A 21,267-nucleotide genomic window follows, 5' to 3' on the forward strand; every position below is an offset into this window, starting at 1 on the left:
GAACCATGTAGAGTTCCTGCAGAATTGAAATCTCTGGGGATTTTAATAGTCAAGACAGACAATATTCAGCTTTTCAGAGTAAAGAAGAAAGGTAGTTTCAAATTAATTTTTGCACTGTCACTGAGACTACTTAATTAAGACACAGAGTCCAGTGAAAAGTCAGGACTGTTCTGAGAATTTTATTTGACTGTTGCTGAAAACTTGTTAGAACCTACGCTCTGGATGTGAAAGGGATCATTTTTTTCCCCTCCTAGGTGAATTGCTGGGAGCTATCCACTATTCTTTCCTTACTGTCTCCCCAAATTATGCTTGATAAGTACAGTTCTTACACTTTACCTGGATGGATGAGGCATTCATTACATCTGAGCTAGAGATCAGGTGAGCATTATATTTGGGTACTTGTGGATGAATTTTAGGACACTGGAATTGTTTTGCATGTGTGTGAATTCAGATTTTTGTGGGATATTTTGAGGAGAAACTTATTCTGTATACGTTTAACTGTACATAAAATGTGAAAATCTGTTGATGCAGTTGGTAGACTTCAACAAAAGAAATAAGAAATAAAAAGTTATTTTGAGTAACTAATTTAAATATAAGTTAAAATTGAGTAAGATTTTACATATAGAATGAATATGTGTTTACTACCTGACTTGGCAATTGGAAATGTAGGACTTTGCTGCTACTATAGTAAGAAATTTTAAGGATGCTGGAAAAATGCCAAAAAATTATTATAAACTAAGAAAAATCCATAAAAATGAAATGTATGGGTTTTTTTCACACTAGATTTATACGAATGGGGAAATGTAAACAAAGTAAAAACAAATCTACATATTACTCTCATTGAATTAAGCCTATGTGCTTTCTTTTTTTTCCCCCTCCCTTTCCTTTCTGCTGGGGTTTCCATGGATGAATTCTAGAAGTGGGGGACCTTGTTCCTTGGAGAAATGAGCTGCCCTCAAAGAATTTACTGTTTATTGAGACAAAATGTTATGAAGGAGGTAGCAGGATAATTTTTATTTTATTTTTGCTTATCTCTATTTAAAAAGGAGCATTAATTTCTTTTAAATTAGAGGGAAAATCAGTTATTTTAAAACACCTATTAAAAGAGTAAAGGGACTATAAAATCAATTCTTAAAACTTGTAAGTACTCCAGTAGACTTATTTTCCAACACTCTTGGTTGGTTTTCAGTTAGATAGTGAGTTCTTTGTTCCCTGGGCTTTGAGACTATTTTTGGGGGTAAGCTGTCTTTTTATATTGTAGCTGAAGTTTTTATTAAATAACTTCATATTTAACCAATCACTTAATTAACATAATTTCTGTTTAAACCTAGTAATATATAATTCTGTTTCTTTGAAAGAGTATAAATATGCCCATTTGAATTCTGGGAGGAAAAGCTTGTGCTTATTAGCTTGCCTAAACTTGTTGGAAACTTACCATTTTGATGTCATGAAAGGGATCCCTGTAAAATTTGAAGAAAATATTATGTGCTTTTACAAGAATAAGAACTTAATTTTAGCACGAAATAGTCCTTAGGGCGACAAGGAAGAATATTACATTTTTCCATATGTCCCAAGGTTTTTCCAGAGACATCTTGGGTGTCATGTAAGGTACTTGGGACTATTAGAATGTTCAGCCTCATTCTAGGGCTGTGGGATCAAAAATGTGTGTGTGTGTTAAAGGACCTTGCTGGCTGGTTGTGGAGATAAAACATGAATATTTGATGATTAAAGTAACAATAGATATAATGGATTCGATTCTGTAATATAAATAGTGCAGTATAATTTAGTTGAATCTAGTTGTTTAATGCAAATACAAAAAGGAAAGAGAAAAACCAATATGGAAAGGTAGGGAAGGAGTTAGATATTGAACTGGGCTTCAAATAAAGATTAGTATCCAAATTCATTTCAGTGTTTGTATTCAGTATATATATATAAATAAATATATGTATATATTCAGTACATATAAAGTGAATATATTACTGTATGTGTTATATATTCAGTATATATAATATATATTATATAATACATTATTATATTAATGTATTATATAACGTAACATTATTATAGATAATGTATATTATGATACATGTTATATATAATATGTTATTATATATAATATATATCCAGTGTTTGTATTCAGTATATATATTATATAATACTAATAACAGTATATATGTATATATAATATGTTGTATAACATATAATGTATAATATATATTCAGTATCTATTCAGTGTATGCATAATACATAATATATATTGTAATACTATATATAATATATATTCAGTATATATAATATATATTATATATTCAGTATTTGTATTCAGCATATATATAAATATATATGTAAATGTATATTTGTATATAAACAAATCTACAAAAAATATATAAATATATATGTAAAGAGATATATGTTTATATATCTATGCAAAGATGTATATGTATCTTTGCATATATTTCTTTTTTGAGATTTGCTTTGTAAAAAACTTACGGAAAATTTCAAATGTCCAAAAGCCACGGGAATAGTAAAATAAACCTGCATATACAGTTATCAGTGTATGGTTAACTTTGTTTCATCTATTCTCCTACCAACCCCCCTCCTCCAATTGTTTTGAAGCATATCTGTGACGTATTATTTTGTTCATAAATATTTCAGTATAAATCTCTAAAAAATAAGGACTTAAAAAAATTTTTTTTAATGTTTGTTTATTCTTGAGATAGAGAGAGAGAGACAGAGCATGAGCAGGGGAGGGGCAGAGAGAGAGGGGAACACAGAATCTGAAGCAGGCTCCAGGCTCTGAGCTGTCAGCACAGAGCCCAATATGGGGTTCAAACTCACAAGCTGTGAGATCCTGACCTGAGCCGAAGCCAGATGCTTAACTGACTGAGTCACCCAGGTGCCCCTAAAAAATAAGGACTTTAGAAAACATAGTACCAAAACCATTTCTACCTTCAAAATAATTAACAATAATTACTTAATATTAAATATCTGTTGTTCCTATTTCCTTGATTATATCAGAAGTTCTTATTTATTTATCTGTTTATTTATTGATGAGGGAGAGAGAAAGGGAGAGAGAGAATCCCAAACAGACTAATAGCATGGAGCCTGACGTAGGGGTCAATCCCACAAACAGAGAGATCATGACCTGAGCCGAAATCAAGAGTCGGACGCTTAACTGACTAAGCCACTTAGGTGCCCTTAGGTGTTTTTTTGTTTTGTTTTGTTTTTTAGAGAGAGAGTCCATGAGCAGGGGAGAGGAGCAGAGGGAGTGGTCGAGAGAATCTTAAGCAGGCTCCATGCTCAGCATGGGGGTTGACTTGTGGCTGGATTCCATGACCCTGGATCATTGTCTGAGCCAAAATCAAGAGTCAGAAGCTCGACCAACTGAGGCACCCAGGCTCCCCTGTATCATAAGTTGTTAAAAAAGCCTATCTGTTTAAAATGGCATCCAGGGGCGCCTGGGTGGCGCAGTCGGTTAAGCGTCCGACTTCAGCCAGGTCACGATCTCGCGGTCCGGGAGTTCGAGCCCCGTGTCAGGCTCTGGGCTGATGGCTCAGAGCCTGGAGCCTGTTTCCGATTCTGTATCTCCCTTTCTCTCTGCCCCTCCCCCGTTCATGCTCTGTCTCTCTCTGTCCCAAAAATAAATAAACGTTGAAAAAAAAATTTTTTTTAAATAAAAAAAAAAAAGTAAATAAAATGGCATCCAAATAAAAAAAAAAAAAGGATCCAAATAAAGTCTGTACCTTATAGTTGGTCAATGTATTTTTTTAAAAGTCTCTTTATCTAAAAGATTTCCACTCTCCTTTTTTTCTTTGCAGTTTATTTGTTGAAGGAACTGGGTCATCTGTTCAGTAGTTTCCTACAGATGGATTTGGTGATTGACATCATAGTAGTGTCATGTAACGTGTTTCTCTATCCTCTGTATTTCCTTTAAATTGGCAGTTACATCTAGAGACTTGACCAGATTTAGATTCACTGTTTTTGGTTAGAATACTTCATAGTGTGCTTCTGTCAGGAGAAGGTGTGTGATGTCTGTTAGTCTCATATTTTATGATGTCAACAGCCATTGATGATCATTGTTTACATTTCCTTCATTACGGGTTATAAAATGGTAGTACTCAGATTCTATCATTTCTTCATTTATTTTAGCTGGAATTTTTTTTTTTTTCTGTAAAGAAATACTTCTTTTCATCACCTGTTTGGCACAGGAAAGGTGCAACAGACAAATGCTTGAGCCTTTTAATTAACAATTACTGTTTGCAAAAAATGAATTTGTTCACTAACATCCTGCAAAGGTGTCTGATAAGTTTTTTAAATATTGTCATTATAAACTCTGCGATTTAAGCCTATTTCTGTGTTTCAGCCAATTCCAATTTTATCTGTATTGATGTCTCATTGATTGTCTCATCTTGGCAAATGGGAGCTTCTTCTGGTTGGCTCCAGTATCTTTTTGATGTGATCCTGTTAGCTATGATAGCTTGTTTGTTTTCTGGCTGACATGATGTTCTGAAATCGTCTATTACATACCCAATCCCTGGGCGTGCATCAGCCCATTGCCCCTGAAACTCTGGTTCCTTTGTGTGGAAAAAATGGAAAATGGTTAGAGACCAGTCTGGGCGAAAGAGGTATTAGTTGCTTAGTGAATTGGTCTTTGTTTCTTGCTGTTTTCAGGGAATAAGGCTAGGAAATAAGGTGCCTTTTTTTTGTTTTTTTGGATGAATCTTTTTTTTTTAAGTTTGTTTATTTTGAGAGAGAGAGCACGTGTGCGAGTGAGCGCATGAGTGAGGGAGGAGTAGAGAGAGCACAGAGCCCAACGCAGGGCTCTCACCCATGAACCGTGAGATAACGACCTAAGCTAAAATCAGGAGTTGGACACTTAACCAATTAATCACCCAGGTGTTCCCCCCCCCCCCCCCCCGCCCACCACCAGCTTTAAGAAAGTATATCACAAGTTCATATCAGTGTTTACAATTCAAAGTCAGGACCATAGATTTTCTTTACTTAACATCTTCCATCTTACAGAGGTTTGCATTTTTCAAATTACAGACGTAATATACACTCATTTTAAGAAATTTAAATAATTCAGAATTATGTAAGGTAAAAGATGGAAGATCCTGATCCTGCCCCAAAATCACTAGTTAACCACTTAACACAATTAATTCAAGGTTTCATAGTGGCTATCTTTTTATTTTTATGTCAATTATAGTTACCTGGCTTAGGCAGCACTGAACATACAGTTAAAAATTAGGGATTGACGTTTCTTGAGGCGAGGGGAAAAAAAGATGAGAGGTTATTCCTTACATGAAATGAAGATTCTTACATATTTTTAGATTTACTTTTTGAATTGGTGTTACATTTGCATGATTCAAAATGCTAAGGATAGAAAAAAAGCAGAGTGAAGTTTTTTTCTTGCTTTTGTAACCCAACTAGTCAGTTCTTTCCAGAGACAACTATGTGCATCCTATGTTTTTGTGCATCCTATGTTCTTATAAACGTAAAGTATACATATATGTGTAACTGTGTATATATGTTGTTTCCTCCATTTTACAAAAATGGTTCTTTGTCTTGCGGTTTTTTACTTAGCAATATAACTTATAAGTACATCAAGAATAGCTTATTCTTGTGTGTGTCTACAGAGTATTACAGGATATGTTTGTACTGTTTATTTTATCATTCTCCTATTAAAGAGAAGTTTGATTTTTTCCCCCAAGTCTTTGCAGTTACAAAGAGTGCTGCATAACCTTGTACAAATGTCATTTTCCATATTTGGAATAATTAATTTTTAAAAAATATTTAAAAAAAAAAATTTTAATGTTTATTTTTTGAAAGAGAGCGACAAAGCATGAACAGGGGAGGGGCAGAGAGAAACAGAGACACAGAATCTGAAGCAGGCTTCAAGCTCCGAGCTGTCAGCATAGAGCCCGACGTGGGGTTCAAACTCAACAACCCGTGAGATCATGACCTGAGCTGAAGTCAAACGCTTTAACCAACTGAGCCACCGAAGGCTCCCCTAAAAAAATTTTTTTTTGATATTTATTTATTTTTGAGAGAGAGAGAGAGAGAGAGAGAGAGAGAGAGAGAGAGAGAGTGTGGGGGGGGAGGGGCAGAGAGAGGAGGAGACAGAATCTGAAGCAGGCTCTGAGGTGTCAGCAAAGAGCCTGATGCGGGGCTTGAACCCACAAACTGTGAGATCATGGCCTGAGCCGAAGTCAGATGCCACCCAGGCACCCCTCGAATAATTAATTATTAAGGTAAATTGCTAAGGGTGTATACTTGTGTAAATTTTAAACATATGGTAAAATGACCTTTTTTATTTTTATTTTTTGAGAGAGGGCACAAGTGAGCGTTGGACAGAGAGAGGGAGAGAGAGAGAATGAATCTGAGTAGGTGGAGAGAGAGAGATAAAGAGATAGAGAGAGAAGTGGAGTTCACCCAAAGCGGGGCTCATGTTCATCTGAAGTGGGGCTTGTGTTCACCCAAAGCAGGACTCAGACTCATGAACTGTGAGATTGTGACCTGAGCCGAAGTCAGAAGTTAACAGACTGAGCCACCCAGGTGCCCCAGTAAAATTGCCTTCTACAAATATAGGTATTTTACATTGCCACCAGCACTTGATTCCAGATTTGAGACAGAAGATTTGGTTATGTGGATATATACAAAATAACCAATTTGAAGTTTTTTCATCCATGTGTGTTTACAGTGGAGTACTGATGTCATAGACATCAGATTACATTGTAGTTTTTTTCTTTCTACATACAATTGAGTGCCTATGAAAAAATATAGTCTTTGTTCTCAACTGTAAGCAGATATATCAGGTGAACTTTACCTAAGTTCTCTGGGCCTTGAAGGATAAGAGTGGGCAGGGGAAATCCTAAATTAGCAAACTTTTGGGGCACCTGGGTGGCTCAATTAAGTGGCTGACTTCGGCTTAGGTCATGATCTCATGATTCGTGAGTTTGAGCCCCGCATGGGGTTCTCTCCTGTCAAGTGCGGAGCCTACTTCTGTCCTCTGTCTCTCTCTCTCTCTGCCTCTCCCCATGCCCTCTCTCTCTCAAAAGTGAATAAACATTAAAAAAAAATTAGCAAACTTTTTGGTCTCGGACCCTTGACCCTTTTAAAAATTATTACAGGGCGCCTGGGTGGCTCAGTCAGTTAAGCGTCCGACTTCTGCTCAGGTCACGATCTTGCGGTCCTTGAGTTCGAGCCCCACATCGGGCTCTGGGCTGATGGCTCAGAGCCTGGAGCCTGCTTCCGATTCTGTGTCTCCCTCTCTCTCTGCCCCTCCCCTGTTCATGCTCTGTCTCTCTCTGTCTCAAAAATAAATAAACGTTAAAAAAAAAATAAAAAATAAAAATTATTACAGACTCCAAAGAACCTTTTATTTATGTGGGTTATATGTACCAATATTTACAGTATTGGAAATCAAAACTAAGAAAATATTTAAATATTTATTAGTTCATTAAAATCATAGTAAGTTCCTTACATATTAATTTATATAACACATTTTTTAATGAAAAAAACTTAAAAAAATTTTTTTAACATTTATTCATTTTTGAAAGGCAGAGAGAGACAGAGCACGAATGGGGGAGGGGCAGAGAGAGAGGGGGACACAGAAACAGAAGCAGGCTCCAGGCTCTGAGCTATCGGCACACAGCCCGACGCGGGGCTCGAACTCATGGACCGCGAGATCATGACCTGAGCCAGAGTCGGCCACTTTACCGACTGAGCCACCCAGGTGCCCCTATGAAAAAAAATTAAAAAAAAAATTTTTTTTTTCAACGTTTATTTATTTTTGGGACAGAGAGAGACAGAGCATGAATGGGCGAGGGGCAGAGAGAGAGGGAGACACAGAATCGGAAACAGGCTCCAGGCTCTGAGCCATCAGCCCAGAGCCCGACGCGGGGCTCAAACTCACGGACCGCGAGATCGTGACCTGGCTGAAGTCGGACGCTTAACTGACTGCGCCACCCAGGCGCCCCTGAAAAAAAAATTTTTTTAAACAAAAGATTTAGTGAGAAGGAAGGACATGGTTTTACATTTTTGCAAATCTCTTTAATGTCTGGATTAAATAGAAGGCAGCTGGATTCTTACATCTGCATCAGCATTCGGTCTGTTGCAGTATGTCATTTTGCTTGAAGTATATGAGAAAAAATCCAGCCGCAGAGATTTGTAGTGGGAAAATAGAGAAATATCTTAATATCTTTGGGTAATTGGATATTCTTTGATACTGTACCCAAACTCAACATGTGGTAGTTTCTTCAAGGTTAGTTGCAGTGTAGAATCTGGAACCATGTTAATGAACTTTTGTACTTGGTGACATTAAAATTCAATTGTTTACTTTGTACATTGAATGGATCTTTTATCCATGTATGATTTTGAATCATCGTGAATTGGTCAACTGGAAAATATTGGTTTACTGAGTTACACAGAACTTTCAAATGTTTGACACAGTTCATTATTCAGTTTAAAAAATCACATTCATTAATATCACCATCATTTCATTGGGAAAGTCTTAAGTATTGAGAAGTTGTCAAGCTCACAAAAGATACCCTTTTTCAAAATTTTGATTTTTAAAAGCTTGAATTTTATCACTGGCAACAAGTACTATCTCATTTGTTTTCTTTGAAGGAACAGGCTCACTTTGTTCATTTCTGTGAAGACTGTTGCCACATAACAATAGTTTGCCTGTCGGTTGCTTACTCAAGAAGTAATGATATGCCATGAAAAAAGTTCAGCTTGCAGCTCAGTTGCTTTTCCTTGAGACGATTATTGTCCTTTGATTGATATGCTCCAGAACTATAGATTTCCATTTTTCATTTAGATTATTAAAAAGATGTACTCAAGAGTGGAAATTTAATAACATTATTAATTTTTACTGTTTGCTCAAGGAATGTATAAGTTTATCTTTCCTTTTTTAAACTGCAGGTGTTGGGTGGTACTAGTATAGTTTGATGCCCCTGCCTTGATTTATGCTAAGGCAGTGGCAGTTATACCTACCATTTCACCATGGTAAAAAAAGGCATATAACATCTTAGTATTATTATGAAAAATTAGATCTTGGTGTTATGAAAATAGCGGACCTCTTAGATTTCCTGAGACCATACTCCACGAACTGCTGTTCTAGGTAGAGCACGATTACATAGCCAGAGATACTGAGGTGAGAAAAAAAGCATCGGTTTCAAGGTCAACTACAAGTAATTTGTTATGAAACTCGGGATATATGGAGAAAAGGAGAAAAGGTAGTCAGAGGCCAGATTATAAAGGAATTTAAGTATCCTGCTAAAGAGTGCTGAATTTATCCTATAAAAAATGGAGAGTCTTTGGAGGATTTTTAAAGAGGGGAGTGTGTGTGGTAGGGGTGTTGGTGGTTGATGCCATCAAATTTGTTGTTTTGTTTTTTTTTTTCAAAATGCGGCTGTTTTTATTGATCTGAAATACTGATATAAGTGAAAACTGTTATATGCAAGCAGCCTTCCGGTGAGCCTCCTTTGGCAACCACTCTCCCACCACCCTTCTCCCATCAACCTTCTCGAGAAATCAAATTTGTATTTTTTAAAGATCACCCTTATCACAATGTGTCTTGTAAGGAGGACAGTGGAAAATGATGAGGTTTTAAATGAAGGCACTGACTTGGCCGTGGAGCCACAGAAGGCCAGGCTGTACAAACCAGTGCAGATGTTAAAATGTGACCTTCCTAAAGCAGAACTAAGCCTAGCAGCATCTGTTGGTTGGCTGGATGGTCAGGCGCACAACCAGCCGCGTCCATCATTGTGTCACACAAGCTAATCTCTCAAATACTCTTGTATTGGCAGAATCACTATTCTGACTTTTATTACCATAGTTTTATCTGTTTTCGAATTTCATGTTAATAGAATCATATAGTAGATGATCTTTTCTTTCTTACTTACCATTGTCTTTGATTCATGAGTGTAGCTTCCTATAGCAATGGTTTTTCTTTTATCATTGCTACAGAGTATTTCATTTTCTGACTGTACCGTCAGAAAGAGAGAGAGAGTGGGAGCCACCGAGGGGCAGAGAGAGAGAGAGACAGAGACAGAGACAGAATCCAAAGCAGGCTCCAGGCTCTGAGCAGTTAGCACAGAGCCCAATGCGGGGCACAAACCCATGAACCGTGAGATCATGACCTGAGCTGAAGTCAGATGCTTACCTGACTGAGCCACCCAAGGGCCCCTGATGTGTGGAGTATCTTTATATGCATATTGGCCTTTTAAGGATCCTCTTTGGTGAGGTGCCTTTCAACTCTTGTCCATTTAAGAAATTGGGCTATTTGTCTTTTTCTTATAGATATATAGATCTTTTTTGTATATGTTGTATATGAGTCCTTTGTGGGATACATATATTTGCATGTATCTTCTCCAGGTATTTAAACATGGACTAGATGCAGGAACAAATTTATTAATCTGGGTGTTTTGCTGGGATTCTGTGGTATATGTCTTATCAGTTAAAGGTGGTTCTATATCTTTAGAGATTCTAGTTTCCTTTCATGATGGGAATGTACATGCTGCTTTTGAGTGTGTCACTATTGATGTTTTGAATTAGTCTCAACTGATTGTGGGTGTGTCTGTTATATTGCTGTGGACCAAACCACTCGAAATCTTAATGGCTTAAAACAACTATTTGCTTATGATTAAGTGGGCTGGCAATTTAGGCAGAGTTCATCTGGCTTGCCTCTATTCCACATGATATTTGCTGGGCTTACTCATGTGTTTTGATCAGTTGGCAGGCTGGCCAGGGGCTGGTTGTACTGAATAGCCCCACTCCAGCATTGTCCATCATTAGGCTGGAGCTGTCATCCAGAGTGCTGTGGCCTCTCCTGCAGTCTGTCTTGCATGGTGACTAGGTTCCAACAGAACAAGAGTGAAAGTTGAAAGGTTTCCCTAAGGCCTGGGCTCAGAAATTGCACAGTGTCTTCATGTTGCATTTTTTATCGACCACAAGTCCAGCTCAGATGCAAGGGGTGACGAAATGAACACCACTTCTTTTGTTTATTTTTGAGAGAGAGTATAAGCAGGGAAGGGGCAGAGAGGGGGGACAGAGGATCTGAAGCAGGCTCTGTGCAGATAGGCTGACAGCAGCAAGCCTGATGTGAAGCTCGAACTCAGGAACCGAACGGCAAGATCATGACCTGAGCTGAAGTCGGACGCTTAACCGAAACCTAGCCACCCAGGCGTCCCTCAACTCCACTTCTTGATGGAAATTGCTGCAAATAATTTGTGGTCATGTTTGATCTACAACATTGCTCTTCCTTGTTTGTTTGTTTCTTTCTTTTTCCTTTTGTCTCTCTTCATTTTAAATGAAGTGGATAGTTTGTGGGTTGTTTTTGTTTTTTAATTGACTTGTCTTTCTTCTTGAAGTTTATATTAAAACAAAACTTACTTGCTTAAAGGATGCCTTCTGTGATTACTTACTGTGGCCTAGGACAAGACATTTTTAAGCCCAAACTTTGGGACTGTTTGCCAAATTACCTTAGTAATACCAAACATCTGTTAATGCTGAAGACATTAGTTTCTTCCCCAGGTAATTTTGATTTTTTTTTTTTTAATCCTTTTTAAAAAAATTGGTTAAGACCTGAAGGTTAACATTCTGGTGCTTTTATGGGCTGTGTTCCTCCACGTCTTGTTAGTCATCTAGAGATACTAATAGGGACCTGAAATGACAACTTTTTTTTTTCCAAAGTGCTTAGTGAAGTCAGGAAGGTAAAGGCTCCACAGCTGGAGAAGGTGTCTGGGCTGTAGTTGTCTTGGGGAGACAGTGTTTTTATATGTGAAATAAAACAAGAATCTTGGGCAAGGTGCAGATGTCAGTGACCTGTCAGCCCATCAGGATGAATCAGCTGATGTCCTAGATGAGGTGACAATGTCAGCGTCAACCCCTTACCCTGAGTTTATTGGGCCTCTCATTAAGGTAGCTGTCATAGCCCTTAGTTTAGAAAAGTCAGAGTCATTGTTCAAGATTCACCTGACTTTATTTTTTTTTTTTTTTTTTTTTTTTTTTTTTTTTTTTTAAATTTTTTTTTTTCAACATTTATTTATTTTTTGGGACAGAGAGAGACAGAGCATGAACAGGGGAGGGGCAGAGAGAGAGGGAGACACAGAATCGGAAACAGGCTCCAGGCTCTGAGCCATCAGCCCAGAGCCCGACGCGGGGCTCGAACTCACGGACCGCGAGATCGTGACCTGGCTGAAGTCGGACGCTCAACCGACTGCGCCACCCAGGCGCCCCAAGATTCACCTGACTTTAAACATTATTTATTTTGGAGGGGGAAGGTCACTTTCAGTGTAAGAGTACAATTGGAAGTGACGTGGCTGGTTTGCAGATTACAGCCATTTTGGTGTGCCCAAGTGTTACAGTTGTTAGGATCTTTAAAACTTGTCTCCAGGTGACTAGAGGCAATTTATTCTGCTTCTCCAAGTAAGTTTAATTAATTGTCTTGGGTCCCAGACAAGTAGATTTGTTAGCTGTAGTTTCTGATTTATCTGTTGCCCAAACCCGTGATAATTTGATGGGAATAGGAACTCTCAAGGTGGCATTTTATTGCAAAAGATGGATGTTGGCTTCTAAGTGCAGCTGATTAGAAGGCTAGGGCACAGTATGTGTTTTTCTGGTGACAGGGTCATTATTAAGGCTTTATAGAACTAGTCAGACAGCTGAACTGAATCTTCCTACTCTTGTGAGGTTATCTTCAAGGCATTTGGAGTGTTTCACAGAACTCTTTATCAACTGTGTTCTCTCACCGGCGTTTGTACCTTGTGTCAGTTTTAGCCTGGTTGTTCTGGGTTGTGAGGTACTTCTTAGTGCAGCTGGTAACCAGATCTTTTGTCAATCGCTCTTGCCTGAGAACCTTGGATTTGGGTCTCACAGACCCAGAAAACAGTGTTGCCAGATAAGATTGCCATCTTATTTTCTGAGTAAAATATTTATCTTCAGAGAAAACAAGGCAGATTGTTAGAATGAAGACAGGAACACAGGATTTTGATGGCTTAGCTATCTTACTGGCTGTAAGTTTTAAAAAGTTTAAATAATTTTAAGTTTAAATAATTTCAATAAATTAAAAAAAAATTTTTTAAAGACCTAAGTTTGCCTCAGAGGTAGCACTTAGCTTTGTAAATGAGTCAAACAGAAAACTGTTACAGTGCTTATTATGTGTCAGGCACTATTTCACATCGGAGGTATAGATACAGATATGAACACAAGTTTTCTGCCCTCAGAGAGCTTACATTTTTGTTTGAGAAGATAGACAATTTTCAAATAAATAATTACAGATTATGATGAGTACTATGAAGAAAATAGATGTGGTGATGTGATTGAGAGTAAGGGAGAGGGGGATACTTCAGATGGGGTGGTCAGGCAGGACCTTTTTGTAGTGATGTATGAACTATTATGTGAAGGGAGGCAACCAGCATTTCCTGATGGGAGAGGAGTGTTCTGGGCATGAAGAGCAACAAATACAAAGGCTTCGTGGGGAGTATGTGATTTGGCATGTTCAGGAATAGGCAGGGGCCAGATTTTGTATGGATTTGTAGATCTCATTTAGGATGATGGAAAACCATTGGTAGAAAGAAACTGGTTTATCAAGAAAGCTAAGTGATGTGATTTACATTTTTAAAATATCACTTGTGCTTCTCTGGGGAGAACAGATAGCAGAGTGCCCAGAGAGGAAGTAGAGAGATTAGTTAAGAGACGATTGCATATTTTTTATTTTTATTAAAACCCTACAAAGTGTATAACAGTTATGGAGGATGGATGGCAGAAGGGAATTGAACATTTTTCAGAAAGTATTCCACTTTTTGAAACAGACTGTTTTTTTTATTTTTGAGAGAATGCAAGCAGGGGAGGGGCAAGGAGAGAGGGAGACAGAGAATCTGAAGCGGGCTCCCCCCGCCCCCCCCACCACAGCCGCAAGCGAGTGTAGGGCTTGAATTCATAAACTATGAGGTTGTGACCTGAGCCAAAGTCGGACGCTCAACGGACTGAGCTACCCAGGTACCCCTCCACTTAAAATTTTTTAAATTTTTTATTAAAAACAATTTTTTTTAATGTTCATTTATTTTTGAGAGAGAGACAGGTACAGAGTGTGAGCAGGGGAGGGGCAGATAGAGAGAGGGAGACACAGAATCTGAAGCAGGCTTCAGGCTCTGAGCTGTCAGCACAGAGCCAGAAGCAGGGCTAGAACCCATGAGCTTGAGATCATGACCTGAGCAGAAGTAGGACGCTTAACTGGGCACCCAGGCTCCCCTAAATTTTTTTTTAATGTTTATTTTTTGAGAGAGAGAGAGAGAGAGAGAGAGAGAGCGAGCGCAAGCCGGGGAGGGGCAGAGAGAGACCAAGACAGAATCTGAAGCAGTCTCCCGTCTCTGAGCTATCAGCACAGAGCCCAACGCAGGGCTCAAACTCATGAGCCGTGAGATCATCATGATCTAAGCTGAAGTCGGATGTGCTTAACCAACTGAGCCACCCAGGCACTCCAAAAGTATTCCACTTTTAATTTTGATAAGATTACAAATAGGGCAAGAAAACCATAACATCAATAAGTACTGGTATGTGTTTTGAATTACGTTGCTCTTGATTCTTTGACTCAGAGTTGGAGAGAGACCTCTTGGTATGTCAAGGCTCTCAGCATGAACTCACTATGCGCACTTAAGAATCAGGTGCATCTGGGCATGGCTTGAGGGCCTGAGGGGAAAGGTAACTAGTAATTTCTTTGCATAGGGCAGAATAAGGCATTTCCTGGGGAAAAAAATTCACCATGCAGTCAGTGTTTCAGGACCAACGTTGGTGGTGGAAAAGGGAAGGGCGATTCCATAGCCATGCCTTCCAACTCTAACCAAACTACCACACATTTCTAATACCAAAACCCTGGGGTGCAGGGGTTATAAAGAAACTTTTTCATAGAAATCTTAGTATGATACTAGAAAGGTACACTTTAGCAATGTGAGATTCACGGGATAGAGTTGTAAAGCAAAATGATGAATTTGGGATACTCCTCACTTCAGCATAGAACATGGCGAGACTTAAGTACTTTGAGGTTTCCAAGAACACAGGCTGGCTTGGCATATTAGGGGTTCTAGTGGTGGCATTCAGCACTCAGGGTTTCTAATGTGGATTAAGCAGCAGCCAGCTCTCAGAATCCTGTCATAGTAATAGTAATAATAAATATTGTAGTCAGAGAGGAGATACTAAATTATGTGTTTGTAATATTTATTTCTACTCACAGAAGAAAATTCTGTCTCTGGCTTCTCTGTATTCTTCTCACCTACTGAGAGAGATTCAGTATCTGCTAGCTCAGTTACTATAGATTTGTCTTGTATAAAAGGATAATGGATAAAAAACAGCTGAAGAATTTCAAGGAGTAAGACTGGATAATTAATTTATATAGAAAGCGGACTGAGAACTGCTTATAAGAAGAGGGGATCATTAGAGGAGAAGGAGTTGTGAGTTGTGAGTTGATGTCCCACATGGGCGTAGAGATTACTTAAATAAATAATAAAAATAATAAAATAAAACCGTGCATTAAAGCAATGGATTTAAAAAAACAGGAAGTAGGAATGGATATAGAGGGTTCAGGCAGGTGTAGGTTAGAGAAACATTGTGAGCAAAAGGAATTGGGAAAGAAGATACTAAGCTGCTGTGGATTTTGAAATGGATCTCTTTATTTTCTTTGGGAGTCTCAGTATATTAAGATTTAAATTGCTTTTAACTTTTTTTTTTGTTTTTTGTTTTTTGTTTTTTTTTTGAGGTTAGACTTGTTTCTTATATGTGATGCCATTCCAGCACTGGACTCATGGAGGCTGAACATTTATTCAGGTAATAATAGGTAACATTTATAGAGCACTTTCTGTGTGCTAGGCAACGAACTAAGTGCTATACCTGTATTCTCATTTAATTGTCACACATCCTCACGAGGTTGGAAGTGTTATTGTACCCATTTAATAGATAACTGAGACTTTAGAGTATATCAAGATTGAATTCACCTGAATTAAGAAAGAAAAAAGGCTACTGCTGTAGTTGAAGTGAGAGATGATGGTCGCTTGGATTAGATGATGTCATTTCTCACCTGTCATAAATACATGAATGTAAAGTGGTTTTGACTGACTGAACTTCACCCCTCATATCCATAGCTTCTTCCCACTAGTGAATACATCATACTTTTTGTCTGTCTGTCTGTCTTTATTTATTTATTTATTTATTGTCTTTAAAACAATGGACATACTTTTTGGTAAAGAAAAATCCAATTTAGAGGGTTTTTTCCCCTTCAATTTTTAATTTAAATTCTAGTTAGTTAACATGATTTAGAGTTTTAACTTAAAAGTTTTTTTTAATGTTTATTTATTTTTGAGAGGGAGAGAGAGAAACAGAAACAGAGCATGAGTGGAGGAGGGCAGAGAGAGAGGGAGACACAGAATCTGAAGCAGGCTCCAGGCTCTGAGCTGTCAGCACAGAGCCCGACGCAGGGCTCAAACTCACAAACTGTGAGATCATGACCTGAGCTGAAGTCCAACGCTTAACTGACCGAGCCACCCAGGCACCCCTAAAGTTTTAACTTTAAAGCTTTTCTGACTTTTTAGAAGTAGATAATAAGCTTTGAAGTAGCTTAAATTTATCGGAATAAATATCTACAAAAGGTAAATAGATATTTACCTTATGAAACAGATATTTACTTTGTGTTATAAAAGGTTAATAAATAACTGAGGAATTCTTAAAAGATTATTAGTATAGATAATAATCTTTTTTGTTGTTTTTGATGTACTTGAGATACTGTTCACAGGTATTTTAGCTTTATGGAACCTTCTTAGGGTTTTTTCTAGGAGCCTTCCTGGTATATCTAAATGTTTATTTACTGATCATACTAATTGTTGTACTTGCCAGAACTGAAGAGTTCTGGCACTGGAGAGTTTTTAGCACTACCAACTGAAAATCAATCAAAAATGGAGATTGAACATCTCTGAAATTATAATGTTGGTTAATAGAATTACTTGTAAATTTAAGAAATTCAAATTGATATGCTCCTCTGAGTGGCTTTCCATGTGGAGTTTTGCCAGCTGTTAGCGCCGTTACCGAGCACAGTACAACCGCTTGCTTTTACTCCCTTACCAGTTATTGAGTGGCCAGCGTGAGCACATTGCCCTATTTCCCCTTTCCCCATCTTTTTCGAAAAAGATCATGAGCTATAATTGACATATAGTAAACTGTACATATTAAAAGTGTACAGTTTGTTAAGTTTTGACATATGTGTTGTTCACCCATGAAACTATTACCACAGTTAAGATAATGTATCACCCCCACAAGTTTCCTTATCCCCATTTAAAAAAAATTCTTTTTTAATGTTTATTTTTGAGAGAGAGAGAATCCAAAGCATGCTCCAGACTCCGAGCTGTCAGCACAGAGCCTGGCGGGAGGCTCTAACTCACGAACTGTGAGATCATGACCTGAACCAGTCAGCCGCTCAACCAACTGAGCCACCCAGGCGCCCCTTCTTATCCCCATTTTTAATCCTTTCCTCAACTTCTGTGGTCTCCAAGCAACCACTGATCAACTTTCTGTCGCTATAGAACAGTTTGCATTGTCTAGAATTTTATATAGATGGAATTGTAAAGAATATATTCTTACATTTATTTTTGGTTTGGCTTTTTTTTTACTAACCATAATTATTTTGAGATTCATCTACGTTGATGCATGTGTGAGTAGTTCATTTTTATTGCTGAGTAGCGATCCATCATGTGGCTATAGCACAATTTGTTTATCCATTTGTGTTTTGATGATGCACATTTGGGTTGTTTCCAGTTTTTGGCAATTAAAAATAAAGTTATACTATAACTATTTGTGTACAAATCCTTATATGGACATACGCTTTTTCCCCCTTCTAAGTTAATTTCTTTTTTTTTTTTTTATGTTTATTTAGTTTTGAGAGAGAGAGAGAGAGAGAGAGACTGAACATGAGCGGGGGAGGGTCAGAGAGAGAGGGAGAAACAAAAGCTGAAGCAGACTCCAGGCTCTGAGCTGTTAGCACAGAGCCTAACGTGGGGCTCGAACCCATGAGCTATGAGATCATGACTTAAGCCAAAGTCAGATGCTTAACCAACTGAGCCACCCAGGAGCCCCTCTTTTTATTTTTTTGTAGTGAAATTCACATAACTTACAATTAATAATTTTAGTATGTAGTTCAGTGGTATTTAGTGTATTTGTGATGTGCAACCACTAGCTGTCTCTAGTTTCAGAACATTTTCATCATTCTATAAACCACCCCATACTCATTAAATAATCATTCCCATTCCCTCCCCTCCCCCCTCCGCTTTACCTGGTAATCTCTAATTTGCTTTCTGCCTCTATGGATTTTCCTTGACTGGTTATATCTTCTAAAAAGAATCAGGCAATATGTGAACCTTTTATGTCTGGCTTCTTTCATTTAGCATGTTTTCGAGATTCATCCAAGTTGTAGCATGCATCAGGACTTTTGTTCCTTTTTATGGCTGAATAATATTCCATTGTGTGGATATATTACATTTAGTTTATCCATTAATCAGTTGGTAGACATTTGGGTTGTTTCCACTTTTTGGGCACTATGAACGTGTATTTACAAGTTTTTGTGTGGACATATGTTTTAATTTCTTTTGGGTATATATCTAGGAGTATAATTGCTGGATCATGTGGTAACTTTTTTTTTGTTGTTATGAAATTTATTGTCAAATTGGTTTCTATACAACACCCAGTGCTCATCCCAACAGGTGCCCTCAATACCCTTCACCCACCCCCCCCTTCCCTCCCACCCCCCATAAACCCTCAGTTTGTTCTCAGTTTTTAGGAGTCTCTTATGTTTTGGCTCCCTCCCTCTCTAACCATTTTTTTTTCTTCCCCTCCCCCATGGTCTTCTGTTAAGTTTCTCAGGATCCACATAGGAGTGAAAACATATGGAATCTGTCCTTCTCTGTGTGACTTATTTCACTTAGCATAACACTCTCCAGTTCCATCCATGTTGCTACAAAAGACCATATTGTATTCTTTCTCATTGCCATGTAGTATTCCATTGTGTATATGAATCATGTGGTAACTTTTTGAAGTACTGTAAAACTGCTTCCACAGTGGCTGCATAATTTTACATTCCCACTAGCAATGTGTAAGGGTCCCAGTTTGTCTTTCCTCACTAAACTTATTTTCTGTCTTTTTGAGTCTAGCCATCCTAGTGGGTGTCAATACCATTATGGTTTTGATTTGCACTACCCTGATGACTAAGGATGTTGAGCATCTTTTCCTGTACTTATTGGCCATTTGTATATTTTTTGGAGAAATGTATATTTAAATACTTTGCCTTTTTTGGATAACATGTCTTTTTTTATTGAGTTATAAGAGTTCTTTATTATGGATACCAAATTCCTTATTCTATGCATGATTTGCAAATATTTTTTCTTATTCTCTGAGTTGTCTTTGAATTCACTTTCTTGATGGTATTGTTTACAGACAAAGTTTTAAATTTGATGAAGTCTACTGATCTATTTTTTCTTGTTGCTTATGCTTTTAGTGTTGTGTCTAAGAAAATTTTGCCTAATCCAAGGTCATCAAGATTTTTTTTTAATAAATGATTATTTAGTTTGAGAGAGAGCGCATGCACAAGTAGGGTAGGGACACTGAGAGAGGGATACAGAGAACCCTGTGCTGTCAGCATGGAGCCTGAGGCGGAGCTCAATCCCAGGAACCTTGAGATCACGACCTGAGCCAAAATTAAGAGTCAGAAGCTCAACTGGCTGAACCACCCAGGCATTCCTCAAGGTCATGAAGATTTATTCCAGTGTTTTATTTTGAGTTTTATAGTTGTAGCTCTTACATTTAGTCTGTGTTCTATTTTGAGTTAATTTTTATGTATGATGTGAAGTATCCTTCCAACTGTATTATTTTATGTGTAGCTATCCACTTCTCTGAGCACTATTTGTTGAAAACACTGTCCTTAGACTATTTGATTATCTTGGCCTCCTTGTTAGAAAATTAGTTGACCATAAATGTAAAGGTTTATTTCTGGGCTTTCAATTCCATTCCACTATGACACTGTTTTGATTACTGTAGCTTTAGTTGTAAGATGAAATTGGGAAATGTGAGTCCTCCAATTGTGTTTTTCTTTTTCAAGATTATATTATTTGGTGTACCTGGGTGTCTCATTCGCTAGATCATGTGACTCTTGATCTCAGAGTCATGAATTTGAACCCCATGTTGGGTGTAGAGATAACAACAAAAAAAAGGATTATGTTGTTTATTCTGGCTCCCTTGCATTTCCATATGAATTTTAAGATGTTATTGTCAATTTCTTAAAAAAAGCCAGCTAGGATTTTGATAGGGATTGCTCTGAATCTGTAGATCAGTTTGGGGAGTGTTACCACTTTAGCAGTATTAAATCTTTCAGTCCATGAACATGGGACATCTTCTCCCTTATTTAGACCTTCAATTTCTATCAGTGACAGTTTATGATTTTTAATATATAACCCTTACACTTTTTTTAACCCTACTCTATTATACTTTTTTGTTAAATTTATACTTAAGTATCTTATTATTTTTGTTACTACTGTAAATGGAAGTTTTTGCTTGATTTCATATTTGGAATATTCATTGTTTATAGAAATACAATCCATTTTTGTATATTGACCTTGTATCTTGCAACGTTGCTGAACTTACTTTTAGTGGATTCCTTAGGAATTTTTTTGTTTTTTATTTTTTGTTTTTATTTTTTTTAGGTAAGCTACATGCCCAACTTGGGGCTTGAACTCACAACTCTGAAATCAGGAGTCACATGCTCCATTGACTGAGCCAACCAGGCACCCCGATTTCTTAGGATTTTCTATATATAAGAATATCATCTGCAAATAGAAAAGGTTTTCCTTCTTTTCCAAACTGAATGTCTTTTCTTTCTTTTTATTGCCTTATTGCCCTAGCTGTCTTTTTTTTTTTGTTTTAATTTAATTTAATTTAATTTTAATTTTAACTTTATTTATTTATTTTATTTTTTTTATTTATATATGAAATTTATTGTCAAATTGGTTTCCATACAACACCCAGTGCTCATCCCAAAAGGTGCCCTCCTCAATACCCATCACCCACCCTCTCCTCCCTCCCACCCCCCATCAACCCCATGGGGGAGGGGAAGGAAAAAAAAAAAAAAAAAGAGGTTAGAGTGGGAGAGAGCCAAAGCATAAGAGACTGTTGAGAACTAACTTTATTTATTTTGAGAGAGCTTGAGCTTATGCACGTGGGGGAGGGGTAGATAGA

The 21,267-nt window shown here is 37.5% G+C and overlaps 1 protein-coding gene across 13 annotated transcripts in view; it reads left to right on the forward strand.

Annotated features, from left to right (window-relative positions):
• The window catches only part of R3HDM2 (R3H domain containing 2), a 162,120-nt gene that overhangs the window by 23,331 nt on the left and 117,522 nt on the right, over positions 1 to 21,267 (forward strand). For 4 of the 13 annotated variants that reach the window (XM_086713018.1, XM_086713014.1, XM_086713019.1 and 1 more), the window contains exons 1-2: positions 255 to 378; positions 15,763 to 15,825. The exons of 1 other annotated variant lie outside the window; for it this stretch is intronic. Coding sequence is in view for 2 of the 12 variants with exons in the window: in XM_086713003.1 (XP_086569129.1) it covers positions 341 to 378; positions 15,758 to 15,825 (106 nt within the window). In the remaining 10 variants the exon portion in view is untranslated. Of the gene's footprint in view, positions 1 to 254; positions 379 to 15,757; positions 15,826 to 21,267 lie in introns of those variants that run through there. 8 more of the 13 variants (XM_086713017.1, XM_086713022.1, XM_086713024.1 and 5 more) reach the window with 5 other exon arrangements.

This window comes from Puma concolor, chromosome B4 (genome assembly GCF_028749965.1).
Source record: "Puma concolor isolate L17-30 chromosome B4, mPumCon1.1.hap2, whole genome shotgun sequence".
In the NCBI taxonomy this organism is placed as follows: domain Eukaryota; kingdom Metazoa; phylum Chordata; class Mammalia; order Carnivora; family Felidae; genus Puma; species Puma concolor.